Genomic DNA, 18,024 nt, shown 5'->3' with positions numbered 1-18,024 from the left:
TCTCCCGCCTGAGGCCCAAAGTCTCTGGGACAGTCTCCCGCCTGAGGCCCAGAGTCTCTGGGACAGTCTCCCGCCTGAGGCCCAAAGTCTCTGGGACAGTCTCCCGCCTGAGGCCCAGAGTCTCTGGGACAGTCTCCCACCTGAGGCCCAGAGTCTCTGGGACAGTCTCCCGCCTGAGGCCCAGAGTCTCTGGGACAGTCCCCCGCCTGAGGCCCAGAGTCTCTGGGACAGTCCCCCGCCTGAGGCCCAGAGTCTCTGGGACAGTCCCCCGCCTGAGGCCCAGAGTCTCTGGGACAGTCCCCCGCCTGAGGCCCAGAGTCTCTGGGACAGTCCCCCGCCTGAGGCCCAAAGTCTCTGGGACAGTCCCCCGCCTGAGGCCCAGAGTCTCTGGGACAGTCCCCCGCCTGAGGCCCAGAGTCTCTGGGACAGTCCCCCGCCTGAGGCCCAAAGTCTCTGGGACAGTCCCCCGCCTGAGGCCCAGAGTCTCTGGGACAGTCCCCCGCCTGAGGCCCAAAGTCTCTGGGACAGTCCCCCACCTGAGGCCCAAAGTCTCTGGGACAGTCTCCCGCCTGAGGCCCAGAGTCTCTGGGACAGTCTCCCGCCTGAGGCCCAGAGTCTCTGGGACAGTCTCCCGCCTGAGGCCCAAAGTCTCTGGGACAGTCTCCCGCCTGAGGCCCAGAGGCCAGAGCTGTAGTAAATGAATAATTGGATATTGGACATTTCCATGAGACTCGTGTTGTGTCAGTTATGAAACATGTTCTGGACCTGATCCGTTTAATCCACTTTGAACCAAGTCTTTACGTCATAATCTGAGTTAAACCTCCAACCGGGTCTAAACCAGGACTAAACAGGGTCTAAACAGGGTCTAAACCAGGTCTAAACAGGGTCTAAACAGGGTCTAAACCAGGACTAAACAGGGTCTAAACAGGGTCTAAACCAGGTCTAAACAGGGTCTAAACAGGGTCTAAACCAGGACTAAACAGGGTCTAAACGGGGTCTAAACAGGGTCTAAACAGGGTCTAAACCAGGTCTAAACAGGGTCTAAACGGGGTCTAAACAGGGTCTAAACAGGGTCTAAACCAGGACTAAACAGGGTCTAAACGGGGTCTAAACAGGGTCTAAACAGGGTCTAAACCAGGTCTAAACAGGGTCTAAACGGGGTCTAAACAGGGTCTAAACGGGGTCTAAACAGGGTCTAAACCAGGTCTAAACCAGGTCCAAACAGGGTCTAAACAGGGTCTAAACAGGGTCTAAACAGGGTCTAAACCAGGTCTAAACAGGGTCTAAACAGGGTCTAAACAGGGGCTAAACAGGGTCTAAACCAGGTCTAAACAGGGTCTAAACAGGGTCTAAACAGGGTCTAAACAGGGTCTAAACAGGGTCTAAACCAGGTCTAAACAGGGTCTAAACAGGGTCTAAACAGGGTCTAAACCAGGTCTAAACAGGGTCTAAACAGGGTCTAAACCAGGTCTAAACAGGGTCTAAACAGGGTCTAAACAGGGTCTAAACCAGGTCTAAACAGGGTCTAAACAGGGTCTAAACCAGGTCTAAACCAGGTCTAAACAGGGTCTAAACCAGGTCTAAACAGGGTCTAAACCAGGTCTAAACAGGGTCTAAACCAGGTCTAAACAGGGTCTAAACCAGGTCTAAACAGGGTCTAAACCAGGTCTAAACAGGGTCTAAACAGGGTCTAAACCAGGTCTAAACCAGGTCTAAACAGGGTCTAAACCAGGTCTAAACAGGGTCTAAACCAGGTCTAAACAGGGTCTAAACCAGGTCTAAACAGGGTCTAAACAGGGTCTAAACAGGGTCTAAACAGGGTCTAAACCAGGTCTAAACAGGGTCTAAACAGGGTCTAAACAGGGTCTAAACCAGGTCTAAACAGGGTCTAAACAGGGTCTAAACCAGGTCTAAACAGGGTCTAAACAGGGTCTAAACAGGGTCTAAACCAGGTCTAAACAGGGTCTAAACAGGGTCTAAACCAGGTCTAAACCAGGTCTAAACAGGGTCTAAACCAGGTCTAAACAGGGTCTAAACCAGGTCTAAACAGGGTCTAAACCAGGTCTAAACAGGGTCTAAACCAGGTCTAAACAGGGTCTAAACCAGGTCTAAACAGGGTCTAAACAGGGTCTAAACCAGGTCTAAACCAGGTCTAAACAGGGTCTAAACCAGGTCTAAACAGGGTCTAAACCAGGTCTAAACAGGGTCTAAACCAGGTCTAAACAGGGTCTAAACAGGGTCTAAACAGGGGCTAAACAGGGTCTAAACCAGGTCTAAACAGGGTCTAAACAGGGGGAGTGGCTTGGATGACCTTGTGGTGCTGAACTCTTTGTCCAGAGGCTGTGACGGAGGTGAAGACCGACATCTACGTGACCAGCTTCGGTCCAGTGTCTGACGTGGAGATGGTACGTGACGCCAGCAGAGGGCGCTGGGACATTTGAATCAGGCTAAAGACGTTAGCTGCTGGCGTCAGGTGGAGACGATTTATTGAATTAAAACAGGAGAACCTCAGAGGAACTATAGGAGGAACTGTTTTCAGATCTGAAGAAGCAGATTCACAAATGATCAAGTTCAGGCAATTAGTGAAAATGTGAGAAACGGTGAATGAAAGAAGATTTGTGGGTCAGAGGTCAGAGGGTCAGAGGTCACATGGTCAGATGAAGCAGAGGGTCAGGCGGGTCAGAGGGTCAGATGGGTCAGAGGTCAGCGGGTCAGACGAAGCAGAGGGTCAGAGGTCAGAGGTTCAGACGGGTCAGAGGGTCAGACGGGTCAGAGGTCAGCGGGTCAGACAAAGCAGAGTGCCAGAGGGTCAGGCGGGTCAGAGGTCAGCGGGTCAGACGAAGCAGAGTGCCAGAGGGTCAGGCGGGTCAGATGGTCAGAGGTTCAGAGGTCACATGGTCAGACGAAGCAGAGGGTCAGAGGTCAGAGGTTCGGACGGGTCAGACGGGTCAGAGGTCAGACGGGTCAGAGGGTCAGAGGTCAGCGGGTCAGATGGGGCAGAAGACTGACCGCGTGGTGGTTTCTGCTGCAGGAGTACACGATGGACGTGTTCTTCCGTCAGACCTGGGTCGACCGCAGACTCATGTACGACGGTCCAGTGGAAATCCTGCGTCTGAACAACCTGATGGTCACTAACGTCTGGACGCCCGACACATTCTTCAGGAACGGAAAACGCTCGGTCGCCCACAACATGACGGCTCCAAACCGACTGTTCCGGATCATGAAGAACGGGACCATCCTCTACACCATGAGGTAAGATCCAGACCATGGTCCAGAGTCTGGGGTCCAGTCCCAGAGTCTGTGGTCCAGTCCCGGTCCAGAGTCTGTGGTCCAGTCCCGGTCCAGAGTCTGTGGTCCAGTCCCAGAGTCTGTGGTCCAGTCCCGGTCCAGAGTCTGTGGTCCAGTCCCAGTCCCACAGTCTGTGGTCCAGTCCCAGAGTCTGTGGTCCAGTCCCAGTCCAGAGTCTGTGGTCCAGTCCCAGAGTCTGTGGTCCAGTCCCAGTCCAGAGTCTGTGGTCCAGTCCCAGTCCCAGAGTCTGTGGTCCAGTCCCGGTCCAGAGTCTGTGGTCCAGTCCTGGTCCAGAGTCTGTGGTCCAGTCCCAGTCCCACAGTCTGTGGTCCAGTCCCGGTCCAGAGTCTGTGGTCCAGTCCCGGTCCAGAGTCTGGGGTCCAGTCCCAGAGTCTGTGGTCTAGTCCCGGTCCAGAGTCTGTGGTCCAGTCCCAGAGTCTGTGGTCTAGTCCCGGTCCAGAGTCTGTGGTCCAGTCCCAGAATCTGGGGTCCAGTCCCAGAGTCTGTGGTCCAGTCCCGGTCCAGAGTCTATGGTCTAGTCCCAGAGTCTGTGGTCCAGTCCCGGTCCAGAGTCTGGGGTCCAGTCCCAGAGTCTGTGGTCCAGTCCCGGTCCAGAGTCTATGGTCTAGTCCCAGGTTCTGTGGTCTAGTCCCAGGTTCTGTGGTCCAGTTCTAGAGTCTGTAGTCTAGTCCCAGAGTCTGTGGTCCAGTCCCAGAGTGTGTTGTCCAGTCTCGGTCCAGAGTCTGGGGTCCAGTCCCGGTCCAGAGTCTGTGGTCTAGTCCCAGAGTCTGTGGTCCAGTCCCGGTCCAGAGTCTGTGGTCCAGTCCCAGTCCCAGAGTCTGTGGTCCAGTCCCGGTCCAGAGTCTGTGGTCCAGTCCCAGTCCCAGAGTCTGTGGTCCAGTCCCGGTCCAGAGTCTGTGGTCCAGTCCTGGTCCAGAGTCTGTGGTCCAGTCCCACAGTCTGTGGTCCAGTCCCGGTCCAGAGTCTGTGGTCCAGTCCCGGTCCAGAGTCTGTGGTCCAGTCCCAGAGTCTGTGGTCTAGTCCCGGTCCAGAGTCTGTGGTCCAGTCCCAGAGTCTGTGGTCCAGTCCCGGTCCAGAGTCTGTGGTCTAGTCCAGGTCCAGAATCTGGGGTCCAGTCCCAGAGTCTGTCGTCCAGTCCCAGAGTGTGTTGTCCAGTCTCGGTCCAGAGTCTGGGGTCCAGTCCCGGTCCAGAGTCTGTGGTCTAGTCCCAGAGTCTGTGGTCCAGTCCCGGTCCAGAGTCTGGGGTCCAGTCCCAGAGTCTGTGGTCCAGTCCCGGTCCAGAGTCTATGGTCTAGTTCCAGGTTCTGTGGTCTAGTCCCAGGTTCTGTGGTCCAGTTCCAGAGTCTGTAGTCTAGTCCCAGAGTCTGTGGTCCAGTCCCAGAGTGTGTTGTCCAGTCTCGGTCCAGAGTCTGGGGTCCAGTCCCGGTCCAGAGTCTGTGGTCTAGTCCCAGAGTCTGTGGTCCAGTCCCGGTCCAGAGTCTGGGGTCCAGTCCCAGAGTCTGTGGTCCAGTCCCGGTCCAGAGTCTGTGGTCTAGTCCCAGGTTCTGTGGTCTAGTCCCAGGTTCTGTGGTCCAGTTCCAGAGTCTGTGGTCTAGTCCCGGTCCAGAGTCTGTGGTCTAGTCCCGGTCCAGAGTCTGGGGTCCAGTCCCGGTCCAGAGTCTGTGGTCCAGTCCCAGTTCTGTGGTCCAGTTCCAGAGTCTGTGGTCCAGTCCTGGTCCAGAGTCTGTGGTCCAGTCCTAGTTCTGTGGTCCAGTTCCAGAGTCTGTGGTCTAGTCTCGGTCCAGAGTCTGTGGTCTAGTCCCGGTTCAGAGTCTGTGGTCCAGTCCCGGTCCAGAGTCTGTGGTCCAGTCCCAGAGTCTGTGGTCCAGTCCCGGTCCAGAGTCTGTGGTCCAGTCCCGGTCCAGAGTCTGTGGTCTAGGCCCGGTTCAGAGTCTGTGGTCTAGTCCCGGTTCAGAGTCTGTGGTCCAGTCCCGGTCCAGAGTCTGTGGTCCAGTCCCGGTCCAGAGTTGTGTCCACCCTTTGCACTGCGAGGTTTGTTTTTTAGTTTCATTTGTAGTTTTAAAACACATTTAAAAAACATTGGTACATTTGGTCCTCTAAAAAAACGGGTCCAGGGAGAGAAAAGCTAGCTTCCGCGGGCGTGTCTCTGGAACGTCTTTGTTCCGTAGCTTAGCTTAGCTTAGCATCGCTAGGCCAGAGATGAGCCCTCGTCTCCCGAGATCACATCTGGTGGAGCTCTCACTGGTTTTAATGTTCAACCAATCAGCACGCTCGCTCAGAGCTGATCAGAGAGAAAGATCAAGAGTCATTGTTCAGCATTAACCTCAGGCCACATAGTTACAGTCATACAAGAGTCAAATGAACAACACGACAGTGACATTATGTACAGTAAATTCATCTATCGTCTTTTTAGCATTTTATCTTTAGTCTTGGGTGGAAAATGGCTCTGAGTTCATTTTAATCCAAAAGTCCAAACCTGACCCTGATCCTAGTCAAAGCGTGAAGTGTCTCTTTCTGCAGAGACATCATAAATCTCCAGTTCCATGGCACAAGCCCACATGCCTGTCACCATGGCAACATTCAGAGGTCATCTGCAGGTCACTACACTACAATGATTAAGAGTTGTTGTATTTCAATCATCGTAATCTGGACTAATCTCACAAAGAGCTTTTTTAACAAAGACTGTGGAAAATATTATAATAAAAGAAGTGTTTCTTTAAGCTTCAGTCACATATTAAAAGTCTTTATGTCAATGTTAGTTTAGCTTTACTTGAATTACATTTAGTCTTTTTGCACTTTAAATCCTGACAGTAAATCATGTGCTTCACAAAGACACAAAGAAACTGACGTTTTAGGGAAAACGTGTCATTGCAAAACAAACCTCCAGAAACATGTGTTAAATCAAAGTAAAAGCTCTAATTAGTTACTTATATTTACAAAGTGCCAGATTTTTACAAGTGTCTAATCCTGACTTTATTCTGTGTATTTGTACCTGTCGTACATATAAATGATAGTTTTACATCGATCGAGCAGGACAGGAAGTGACATCACACCAGGGACATTCATACAGGAAGTGACATCACACCAGGGACGCTCATACAGGAAGTGACATCACACCAGGGACGCTCATACAGGAAGTGACATCACACCAGGGACGCTCATACAGGAAGTGACATCACACCAGGGACGCTCATACAGGAAGTGACATCACACCAGGGACGCTCATACAGGAAGTGACATCACACCAGGGACGCTCATACAGGAAGTGACATCACACCAGGGACGCTCATACAGGAAGTGACATCACACCAGGGACGCTCATACAGGAAGTGACATCACACCAGGGACGCTCATACAGGAAGTGACATCACACCAGGGACGCTCATACAGGAAGTGACATCACACCAGGGACGCTCATACAGGAAGTGACATCACACCAGGGACGCTCATACAGGAAGTGACATCACACCAGGGACGCTCATACAGGAAGTGACATCACACCAGGGACGCTCATACAGGAAGTGACATCACACCAGGGACGCTCATACAGGAAGTGACATCACACCAGGGACGCTCATACAGGAAGTGACATCACACCAGGGACGCTCATACAGGAAGTGACATCACACCAGGGACGCTCATACAGGAAGTGACATCACACCAGGGACGCTCATACAGGAAGTGACATCACACCAGGGACGCTCATACAGGAAGTGACATCACACCAGGGACGCTCATACAGGAAGTGACATCACACCAGGGACGCTCATACAGGAAGTGACATCACACCAGGGACGCTCATACAGGAAGTGACATCACACCAGGGACGCTCATACAGGAAGTGACATCACACCAGGGACTCTCATACAGGAAGTGACATCACACCAGGGACGCTCATACAGGAAGTGACATCACACCAGGGACGCTCATACAGGAAGTGACATCACACCAGGGACGCTCATACAGGAAGTGACATCACACCAGGGACGCTCATACAGGAAGTGACATCACACCAGGGACGCTCATACAGGAAGTGACATCACACCAGGGACGCTCATACAGGAAGTGACATCACACCAGGGACGCTCATACAGGAAGTGACATCACACCAGGGACGCTCATACAGGAAGTGACATCACACCAGGGACGCTCATACAGGAAGTGACATAACACCAGGGACGCTCATACAGGAAGTGACATCACACCAGGGACGCTCATACAGGAAGTGACATCACACCAGGGACGCTCATACAGGAAGTGACATCACACCAGGGACGCTCATACAGGAAGTGATATCACACCAGGGACGCTCATACATGAAGTGACATCACACCAGGGACGCTCATACAGGAAGTGACATCACACCAGGGACGCTCATACAGGAAGTGACATCACACCAGGGACGCTCATACAGGAAGTGACATCACACCAGGGACGCTCATACAGGAAGTGACATCACACCAGGGACGCTCATACAGGAAGTGACATCACACCAGGGACGCTCATACAGGAAGTGACATCACACCAGGGACGCTCATACAGGAAGTGACATCACACCAGGGACACTCATACAGGAAGTGACATCACACCACGGACACTCATACAGGAAGTGATATCACACCAGGGACGCTCATACAGGAAGTGACATCACACCAGGGACGCTCATACAGGAAGTGACATCACACCAGGGACGCTCATACAGGAAGTGACATCACACCAGGGACACTCATACAGGAAGTGACATCACACCACGGACACTCATACAGGAAGTGATATCACACCAGGGACGCTCATACAGGATGTGACATCACACCAGGGACGCTCATACAGGAAGTGACATCACACCAGGGACGCTCATACAGGAAGTGACATCACACCAGGGACGCTCATACAGGAAGTGACATCACACCAGGGACACTCATACAGGAAGTGACATCACACCACGGACACTCATACAGGAAGTGATATCACACCAGGGACGCTCATACAGGAAGTGACATCACACCAGGGACGCTCATACAGGAAGTGACATCACACCAGGGACGCTCATACAGGAAAAATTCCAAAATATTTCTCTTTGACTGTGTTTTAGTTCAGTGAGCGGTGCGACCTGTAGGGGGCGCTTTACAGTGGACGTGGCGTAGGGTCCTTGTTCTGGCATGTTTTATTGTGGTGTCACTTTGGTGAGACGACTGTTGCCATGGTGCGGAGACGACCACCAGGAGAACGTGTCTCCTGAACCTCGCAGAAGAACATCCTTCCATAAATAAAGTGTTTTTTCCTTGTGGAGGAGAGCAGCTTTCTCCGCTCGCCCACACGCTCAGAGAACAGAACCTTCACTCTGAAGATCGCAAACGGAACAGAAAGAACAGATTCCAGGTCGATTTAAACACGGAAATGTTTGGAAATGAGACGTTTGGTTTGAACAGATTCTCGTCTCAAGTCGTGATGTGGCTGATCTCCACATGAGCTCAAACTGTGGAGAGTTCACATGAGCCACAGGAGCAAAGCCAGGTCCAACTGTGAGGGAAGCGGAGCATTGGGCCAGCGTTTGTGTCAATAGTGTCATTTTTCAAAAATATTGTCCAAAAAATGTTGAAAATTGAGGCAAAGATTTGAGGAAAGTTTGAGAGCCCGAAGAGTAGAGCCACTATAAACATGACTGGAAGAAAATGTGTGTCAAATTTGAGGAATATTTGTCAAAATCTTACAAATGAAAAAATTACAAAAATTGTAAGAAACATTGTGGAAAATTGGCAGAACGTTTTTGGAAATTTGAGAAAAATTGGGACAAATAATTGGGACAAAAAATTGGGACAAAAATTTGAGGAGAATTTAAGGAAGTTCAAGGAAATTGGGGCAAAACTGGAGGAAAGTTTGAGAGCCCGAAGAGCAGAGCCAGTATTAAAATGACTGGAGGAATATTTGTCAAAAATGTTAAAAAATGAAAATTTTAAGAAATATGGTGGAAAATTGGGGCAAAAATGGGGCAGAAATTTGAGAAAAATTTGAAAGCCTGAAGAGCAGAGCCAGGAGAAAAATGTGTGAAAAAGTTGCGGAATATTTAAGAGCTGGAGGAGCAGGGGAAATGTGTGGAAAATGTGTGGAAAATGTGTGGAAAATGTGTGGAAAATGTGTAAAATGTTGTTAAAAATTTTGTACAAAAAATTACGAAAAGTTTAAGAACTATGGTGGAAAATTGCCAGAATCTTTTTGGAAATTCGAGGTAAATGAGGCAGAATTGGAGGAAAGCTCATATTACGGGAGGAAAATGTCTGGAAAAGAGAAAGAAAATGTGATTATAATTCGAGAGCCGGAGGAAATAAACACAAACCAGCGAGTGGCACTAGTGTCCGGTGAAAACGCCTGGTGAAAACGCCTGGTGAAAACGCCTGGTGAAAACGCCTGGTGTTTGGCGAGCGCGGCGGCCACACCTCCCTCAGTCTGCCCCGGGGCACGTCTCTGCGCCTCTCGCTCGTCGCTCTTGTTGCTCGTGTCTTTGGCGTTGGATGATGGATGGATTTTAATAAGAATCTCACAAACGAGCCGGAGGGATTCTCTTTCAGTTCATTTGTTTAAAGAGGCTGTTTTTAGTCGCAGTCGTTCACCCAAAACTCATTTAGAACTTTTCTCGGCACAAACTGTTTCCTTCCGTTTCCTCGCAGAAGAATATGACGCTTACGCCCGGTGTCGAAGACTCGAAGTGAGAAACAATCTCCACCGTGAAAAGTTTGACATTTAAAAAAAATTATTCTGGCCTCAACGTTGTATTTTCAAAAGTATAATTGGTGTTAATATTTGTCCAAAGTGATGTCTGTCCTTTACTCTCTCTTTGTGATGGTCTTTTTCGCCGCTGTCCAGAGAATGTTCCAGATGAAACTGTTTGTCGTGTCCATGGCAACAGTCGTCAGGCCCACGTACAGAACAGTCTGCAGAGCGCCCTTAATTTCAGTCCAAAACCTTTGAACCACAGGACAGTCCCAGAACACGTGACAGTGGTTTGCCTCCTGGTGGCGCTGTTTCTACGGCAGTTGCATTTCCCTGTGAAGAATGAGACCTTTGACCTTTGACCTGGAGTTATGAAGGAACATGACACATTTTTACAGCAGAATTCCCTCCAATTCCAAAAGCTTTCTGATCATGTGACTTAACGGCAGCATATAAAGAGGAAACAGAACTGGACCCAGTACTAGCCCTTGAGGGGTCATGGTTCCCTCAGAGTGGGTCAGGGTCAGGGGTCAGGGTTCCCTCAGAGAGGTTCAGGGCCAGGGGTCATGGTTCCCTCAGAGAAGTTCAGGGTCAGGGTTCCCTCAGAGAGGTTCAGGGCCAGGGGTCATGGTTCCCTCAGAGAAGTTCAGGGTCAGGGGTCAGGGCAGAGAAGTTCAGGGTCAGGGGTCAGGGTTCCCTCAGAGAGGTTCAGGGCCAGGGGTCATGGTTCCCTCAGAGAAGTTCAGGGTCAGGGTTTCCTCAGAGAGGTTCAGGGCCAGGGGTCATGGTTCCCTCAGAGAAGTTCAGGGTCAGGGGTCAGGGTTCCCTCAGAGAAGTTCAGGGTCAGGGGTCAGGGTTCCCTCAGAGAGGTTCAGGGCCAGGGGTCATGGTTCCCTCAGAGAAGTTCAGGGTCAGGGGTCAGGGTTCCCTCAGAGTGGGTCAGGGTCAAGGGTCATGGTTCCCTCAGAGTGGTTCAGGGTCAGGGTTCCCTCAGAGTGGGTCAGGGGTCAGGGTTATCTCAGAGTGGGTCAGGGGTCAGGGTTCTCTCAGAGTGGTTCAGGGTCAGGGGTCAGAGTTCTCTCAGAGTGGTTCAGGGTCAGGGGTCAGGGTTCCCTCAGAGTGGGTCAGGGGTCAGGGTTCCCTCAGAGTGGGTCAGGGTTCTCTCAGAGTGGTTCAGGGTCAGGGTCAGGGGTCAGGGTCCTCTCAGAGTGGGTCAGGGGTCAGGGTCCTCTCAGAGTGGGTCAGGGGTCAGGGTTCCCTCAGAGTGGGTCAGGGGTCAGGGTTCCCTCAGAGTGGGTCAGGGGTCAGGGTTCCCTCAGAGTGGGTCAGGGTCAGGGTTCTCTCAGAGTGGTTCAGGGTCAGGGGTCAGGGTTCCCTCAGAGTGGGTCAGGGGTCAGGGTTCCCTCAGAGTGGGTCAGGGTCAGGGTTCTCTCAGAGTGGTTCAGGGTCAGGGTCAGGGGTCAGGGTCCTCTCAGAGTGGGTCAGGGTTCCCTCAGAGTGGGTCAGGGGTCAGGGTTCCCTCAGAGTGGGTCAGGGGTCAGGGTTCCCTCAGAGTGGGTCAGGGGTCAGGGTTCCCTCAGAGTGGGTCAGGGTTCTCTCAGAGTGGTTCAGGGTCAGGGTCAGGGGTCAGGGTCCTCTCAGAGTGGGTCAGGGGTCAGGGTTCCCTCAGAGTGGGTCAGGGGTCAGGGTTCCCTCAGAGTGGGTCAGGGGTCAGGGTTCCCTCAGAGTCGGTCAGGGGTCAGGGTTCCCTCAGAGTGGGTCAGGGTCAGGGGTCAGGGTTCCCTCAGAGTGGGTCACCATCAGGTCCATGACATCAGCAGAGACAGTGACATCGCCCCCTGGTGGAGCAGCCACACATTAATATTCCTTTAACCAGTTCAGATCTGCCTCTTTATCCCATGTTCAAAACTCTCCTTTTGTGTTTGTCTTTGTGTCGTTCAGAGTTGTTCAAATGTGTCTCTTGTAAATATATAATGTCTGTTCTTTCTCTTTTCATGTTTGTTGGTTTGATTGGGTTCAGAGCCGTTCACATTGACAGATTTTGGATTTCTGATTGAGTTTGTGAGTGAAAACGGGCCTCATTTCTTCGACTTGAGCGTGTGATAAATGAGGCTCAGAACCTTGTGTGGGAGGAGCCTGTCTCTGTGGGAGGAGCCTGTCTCTGTGGGAGGAGCCTGTCTCTGTGGGAGGAGCCTGTCTCTGTGGGAGGAGCATGTCTCTGTGGGAGGAGCCTGTCTCTGTGGGAGGAGCGTGTCTCTGTGGGAGGAGCCTGTCTCTGTGGGAGGAGCCTGTCTCTGTGGGAGGAGGAGCGTGTCTCTGTGGGAGGAGCCTGTCTCTGTGGGAGGAGCGTGTCTCTGTGGGAGGAGCCTGTCTCTGTGGGAGGAGCGTGTCTCTGTGGGAGGAGCCAGTCTCTGTGGGAGGAGGAGCATGTCTCTGTGGGAGGAGCGTGTCTCTGTGGGAGGAGCCAGTCTCTGTGGGAGGAGGAGCATGTCTCTGTGGGAGGAGCCTGTCTCTGTGGGAGGAGCCTGTCTCTGTGGGAGGAGCCTGTCTCTGTGGGAGGAGCATGTCTCTGTGGGAGGAGCCAGTCTCTGTGGGAGGAGGAGCATGTCTCTGTGGGAGGAGCGTGTCTCTGTGGGAGGAGCGTGTCTCTGTGGGAGGAGCCTGTCTCTGTGGGAGGAGCGTGTCTCTGTGGGAGGAGCATGTCTCTGTGGGAGGAGCCTGTCTCTGTGGGAGGAGCCTGTCTCTGTGGGAGGAGCCTGTCTCTGTGGGAGGAGCATGTCTCTGTGGGAGGAGCCTGTCTCTGTGGGAGGAGCGTGTCTCTGTGGGAGGAGCCTGTCTCTGTGGGAGGAGCCTGTCTCTGTGGGAGGAGCGTGTCTCTGTGGGAGGAGCCTGTCTCTGTGGGAGGAGGAGCGTGTCTCTGTGGGAGGAGCCTGTCTCTGTGGGAGGAGCCTGTCTCTGTGGGAGGAGCCTGTCTCTGTGGGAGGAGGAGCATGTCTCTGTGGGAGGAGCGTGTCTCTGTGGGAGGAGCCAGTCTCTGTGGGAGGAGGAGCATGTCTCTGTGGGAGGAGCGTGTCTCTGTGGGAGGAGCCAGTCTCTGTGGGAGGAGGAGCATGTCTCTGTGGGAGGAGCCTGTCTCTGTGGGAGGAGCCTGTCTCTGTGGGAGGAGGAGCGTGTCTCTGTGGGAGGAGCCTGTCTCTGTGGGAGGAGCCTGTCTCTGTGGGAGGAGGAGCGTGTCTCTGTGGGAGGAGCCTGTCTCTGTGGGAGGAGGAGCCTGTCTCTGTGGGAGGAGGAGCATGTCTCTGTGGGAGGAGCGTGTCTCTGTGGGAGGAGCCAGTCTCTGTGGGAGGAGGAGCATGTCTCTGTGGGAGGAGCGTGTCTCTGTGGGAGGAGCCAGTCTCTGTGGGAGGAGGAGCATGTCTCTGTGGGAGGAGCATGTCTCTGTGGGAGGAGCCAGTCTCTGTGGGAGGAGGAGCATGTCTCTGTGGGAGGAGCGTGTCTCCATGGGAGGAGCGTGTCTCTGTGGGAGGAGCCTGTCTCTGTGGGAGGAGCGTGTCTCTGTGGGAGGAGCGTGTCTCTGTGGGAGGAGCATGTCTCTGTGGGAGGAGCCTGTCTCTGTGGGAGGAGCCTGTCTCTGTGGGAGGAGCGTGTCTCTGTGGGAGGAGCCTGTCTCTGTGGGAGGAGGAGCATGTCTCTGTGGGAGGAGCGTGTCTCTGTGGGAGGAGCCTGTCTCTGTGGGAGGAGCCTGTCTCTGTGGGAGGAGCCTGTCTCTGTGGGAGGAGCCTGTCTCTGTGGGAGGAGGAGCGTGTCTCTGTGGGAGGAGCGTGTCTCTGTGGGAGGAGCCTGTCTCTGTGGGAGGAGCCTGTCTCTGTGGGAGGAGCGTGTCTCTGTGGGAGGAGCGTGTCTCTGTGGGAGGAGCCTGTCTCTGTGGGAGGAGCGTGTCTCTGTGGGAGGAGCATGTCTCTGTGGGAGGAGCCTGTCTCTGTGGGAGGAGCCTGTCTCTGTGGGAGGAGCGTGTCTCTGTGGGAGGAGCCTGTCTCTGTGGGAGGAGGAGCATGTCTCTGTGGGAGGAGCCTGTCTCTGTGGGAGGAGCCTGTCTCTGTGGGAGGAGCCTGTCTCTGTGGGAGGAGCGTGTCTCTGTGGGAGGAGCCTGTCTCTGTGGGAGGAGCCTGTCTCTGTGGGAGGAGGAGCATGTCTCTGTGGGAGGAGCCTGTCTCTGTGGGAGGAGCCTGTCTCTGTGGGAGGAGCCTGTCTCTGTGGGAGGAGCCTGTCTCTGTGGGAGGAGGAGCATGTCTCTGTGGGAGGAGCCTGTCTCTGTGGGAGGAGCCTGTCTCTGTGGGAGGAGCGTGTCTCTGTGGGAGGAGCCTGTCTCTGTGGGAGGAGCCTGTCTCTGTGGGAGGAGCGTGTCTCTGTGGGAGGAGCCTGTCTCTGTGGGAGGAGCCTGTCTCTGTGGGAGGAGCGTGTCTCTGTGGGAGGAGCCTGTCTCTGTGGGAGGAGCCTGTCTCTGTGGGAGGAGCCTGTCTCTGTGGGAGGAGCGTGTCTCTGTGGGAGGAGCCTGTCTCTGTGGGAGGAGCCTGTCTCTGTGGGAGGAGGAGCATGTCTCTGTGGGAGGAGCCTGTCTCTGTGGGAGGAGCCTGTCTCTGTGGGAGGAGCCTGTCTCTGTGGGAGGAGCCTGTCTCTGTGGGAGGAGCCTGTCTCTGTGGGAGGAGCCTGTCTCTGTGGGAGGAGCGTGTCTCTGTGGGAGGAGCCTGTCTCTGTGGGAGGAGCCTGTCTCTGTGGGAGGAGCGTGTCTCTGTGGGAGGAGCCTGTCTCTGTGGGAGGAGCCTGTCTCTGTGGGAGGAGCGTGTCTCTGTGGGAGGAGCATGTCTCTGTGGGAGGAGCCTGTCTCTGTGGGAGGAGCCTGTCTCTGTGGGAGGAGCCTGTCTCTGTGGGAGGAGCGTGTCTCTGTGGGAGGAGCCTGTCTCTGTGGGAGGAGCCTGTCTCTGTGGGAGGAGCGTGTCTCTGTGGGAGGAGCCTGTCTCTGTGGGAGGAGGAGCGTGTCTCTGTGGGAGGAGCCTGTCTCTGTGGGAGGAGCCTGTCTCTGTGGGAGGAGCCTGTCTCTGTGGGAGGAGGAGCATGTCTCTGTGGGAGGAGCGTGTCTCTGTGGGAGGAGCCAGTCTCTGTGGGAGGAGGAGCATGTCTCTGTGGGAGGAGCGTGTCTCTGTGGGAGGAGCCAGTCTCTGTGGGAGGAGGAGCATGTCTCTGTGGGAGGAGCCTGTCTCTGTGGGAGGAGCCTGTCTCTGTGGGAGGAGGAGCGTGTCTCTGTGGGAGGAGCCTGTCTCTGTGGGAGGAGCCTGTCTCTGTGGGAGGAGCGTGTCTCTGTGGGAGGAGCCTGTCTCTGTGGGAGGAGGAGCGTGTCTCTGTGGGAGGAGCCTGTCTCTGTGGGAGGAGGAGCCTGTCTCTGTGGGAGGAGGAGCATGTCTCTGTGGGAGGAGCGTGTCTCTGTGGGAGGAGCCAGTCTCTGTGGGAGGAGGAGCATGTCTCTGTGGGAGGAGCGTGTCTCTGTGGGAGGAGCCAGTCTCTGTGGGAGGAGGAGCATGTCTCTGTGGGAGGAGCATGTCTCTGTTGGAGGAGCCAGTCTCTGTGGGAGGAGGAGCATGTCTCTGTGGGAGGAGCGTGTCTCTGTGGGAGGAGGAGCGTGTCTCTGTGGGAGGAGCATGTCTCTGTGGGAGGAGCCAGTCTCTGTGGGAGGAGGAGCATGTCTCTGTGGGAGGAGCGTGTCTCCATGGGAGGAGCGTGTCTCTGTGGGAGGAGCATGTCTCTGTGGGAGGAGCCTGTCTCTGTGGGAGGAGCGTGTCTCTGTGGGAGGAGCGTGTCTCTGTGGGAGGAGCATGTCTCTGTGGGAGGAGCCTGTCTCTGTGGGAGGAGCCTGTCTCTGTGGGAGGAGCGTGTCTCTGTGGGAGGAGCCTGTCTCTGTGGGAGGAGGAGCATGTCTCTGTGGGAGGAGCGTGTCTCTGTGGGAGGAGCCTGTCTCTGTGGGAGGAGCCTGTCTCTGTGGGAGGAGCGTGTCTCTGTGGGAGGAGCATGTCTCTGTGGGAGGAGCCTGTCTCTGTGGGAGGAGCCTGTCTCTGTGGGAGGAGCGTGTCTCTGTGGGAGGAGCGTGTCTCTGTGGGAGGAGCATGTCTCTGTGGGAGGAGCCTGTCTCTGTGGGAGGAGCCTGTCTCTGTGGGAGGAGCGTGTCTCTGTGGGAGGAGCCTGTCTCTGTGGGAGGAGGAGCATGTCTCTGTGGGAGGAGCGTGTCTCTGTGGGAGGAGCCTGTCTCTGTGGGAGGAGCCTGTCTCTGTGGGAGGAGCCTGTCTCTGTGGGAGGAGCCTGTCTCTGTGGGAGGAGGAGCGTGTCTCTGTGGGAGGAGGAGCGTGTCTCTGTGGGAGGAGCCTGTCTCTGTGGGAGGAGCCTGTCTCTGTGGGAGGAGCGTGTCTCTGTGGGAGGAGCGTGTCTCTGTGGGAGGAGCCTGTCTCTGTGGGAGGAGCGTGTCTCTGTGGGAGGAGCATGTCTCTGTGGGAGGAGCCTGTCTCTGTGGGAGGAGCCTGTCTCTGTGGGAGGAGCGTGTCTCTGTGGGAGGAGCCTGTCTCTGTGGGAGGAGGAGCATGTCTCTGTGGGAGGAGCGTGTCTCTGTGGGAGGAGCCTGTCTCTGTGGGAGGAGCCTGTCTCTGTGGGAGGAGGAGCATGTCTCTGTGGGAGGAGCCTGTCTCTGTGGGAGGAGCCTGTCTCTGTGGGAGGAGCCTGTCTCTGTGGGAGGAGCCTGTCTCTGTGGGAGGAGGAGCATGTCTCTGTGGGAGGAGCCTGTCTCTGTGGGAGGAGCCTGTCTCTGTGGGAGGAGCGTGTCTCTGTGGGAGGAGCCTGTCTCTGTGGGAGGAGCCTGTCTCTGTGGGAGGAGCGTGTCTCTGTGGGAGGAGCCTGTCTCTGTGGGAGGAGCCTGTCTCTGTGGGAGGAGCGTGTCTCTGTGGGAGGAGCATGTCTCTGTGGGAGGAGCCTGTCTCTGTGGGAGGAGCCTGTCTCTGTGGGAGGAGCCTGTCTCTGTGGGAGGAGCCTGTCTCTGTGGGAGGAGCGTGTCTCTGTGGGAGGAGCCTGTCTCTGTGGGAGGAGCCTGTCTCTGTGGGAGGAGGAGCATGTCTCTGTGGGAGGAGCCTGTCTCTGTGGGAGGAGCCTGTCTCTGTGGGAGGAGCCTGTCTCTGTGGGAGGAGCCTGTCTCTGTGGGAGGAGGAGCATGTCTCTGTGGGAGGAGCCTGTCTCTGTGGGAGGAGCCTGTCTCTGTGGGAGGAGCGTGTCTCTGTGGGAGGAGCCTGTCTCTGTGGGAGGAGCCTGTCTCTGTGGGAGGAGCGTGTCTCTGTGGGAGGAGCCTGTCTCTGTGGGAGGAGCCTGTCTCTGTGGGAGGAGCCTGTCTCTGTGGGAGGAGCCTGTCTCTGTGGGAGGAGCGTGTCTCTGTGGGAGGAGCCTGTCTCTGTGGGAGGAGCGTGTCACATGTGTTTCAGGTCAAAGGTTAAATGTGAAGAGTTTATGGAACAGGAGCTTTTAAACGCTGCATAATGTAAAGCTCTAAACACATGTAATAAAACTCTAAAAACATGTAATAAAGCTCTAAACACATGTAAACACATGTAATAAAGCTCTAAACACATGTAATAAAGCTCTAAAAACATGTAATAAAGCTCTAAACACATGTAATAAAGCTCTAAACACATGTAATAAAGCTCTAAACACATGTAATAAAGCTCTAAAACATGTAATAAAGCTCTAAACACATGTAATAAAGCTCTAAACACATGTAATAAAGCTCTAAACATGCATTACTCATGTGTCCTCAGGCTGACCATCAGCGCCGAGTGTCCCATGAAGCTGGTGGACTTTCCCATGGATGCTCACGCTTGTCCTCTCAAGTTCGGCAGCTGTAAGTACAACCGTGTCCTCCAGGGGGCGCCAGTGCCAGCCACGCCCACATTTTAGTCTCTATGTGACATAGAGAGCTGGACA

At 54.5% G+C, this 18,024-nt stretch overlaps 1 protein-coding gene across 1 annotated transcript in view; it reads left to right on the top strand.

The window, feature by feature from the left end:
- The first annotated feature begins 2,323 nt into the window (after window positions 1–2,323).
- LOC140383523 (gamma-aminobutyric acid receptor subunit alpha-4-like) overlaps window positions 2,324–18,024 on the top strand; it is a 31,976-nt gene continuing 16,275 nt past the window's right edge. The window contains exons 1-3 of the mRNA XM_072465969.1: window positions 2,324–2,405; window positions 3,032–3,252; window positions 17,859–17,941. Coding sequence (XP_072322070.1) covers window positions 2,403–2,405; window positions 3,032–3,252; window positions 17,859–17,941 — 307 coding nt within the window. The 5' untranslated portion in view covers window positions 2,324–2,402. The remainder of the gene's footprint in view (window positions 2,406–3,031; window positions 3,253–17,858; window positions 17,942–18,024) is intronic.

Source organism: Eucyclogobius newberryi, unplaced genomic scaffold (assembly GCF_026437365.1).
Source record: "Eucyclogobius newberryi isolate DKJ021-1_F unplaced genomic scaffold, fEucNew1.0.hap1 SCAF_522, whole genome shotgun sequence".
NCBI lineage: Eukaryota > Metazoa > Chordata > Actinopteri > Gobiiformes > Gobiidae > Eucyclogobius > Eucyclogobius newberryi.
Note: the sequence above shows the minus strand (reverse complement) of the source record. Positions and strands in the feature narration are given on the sequence as shown.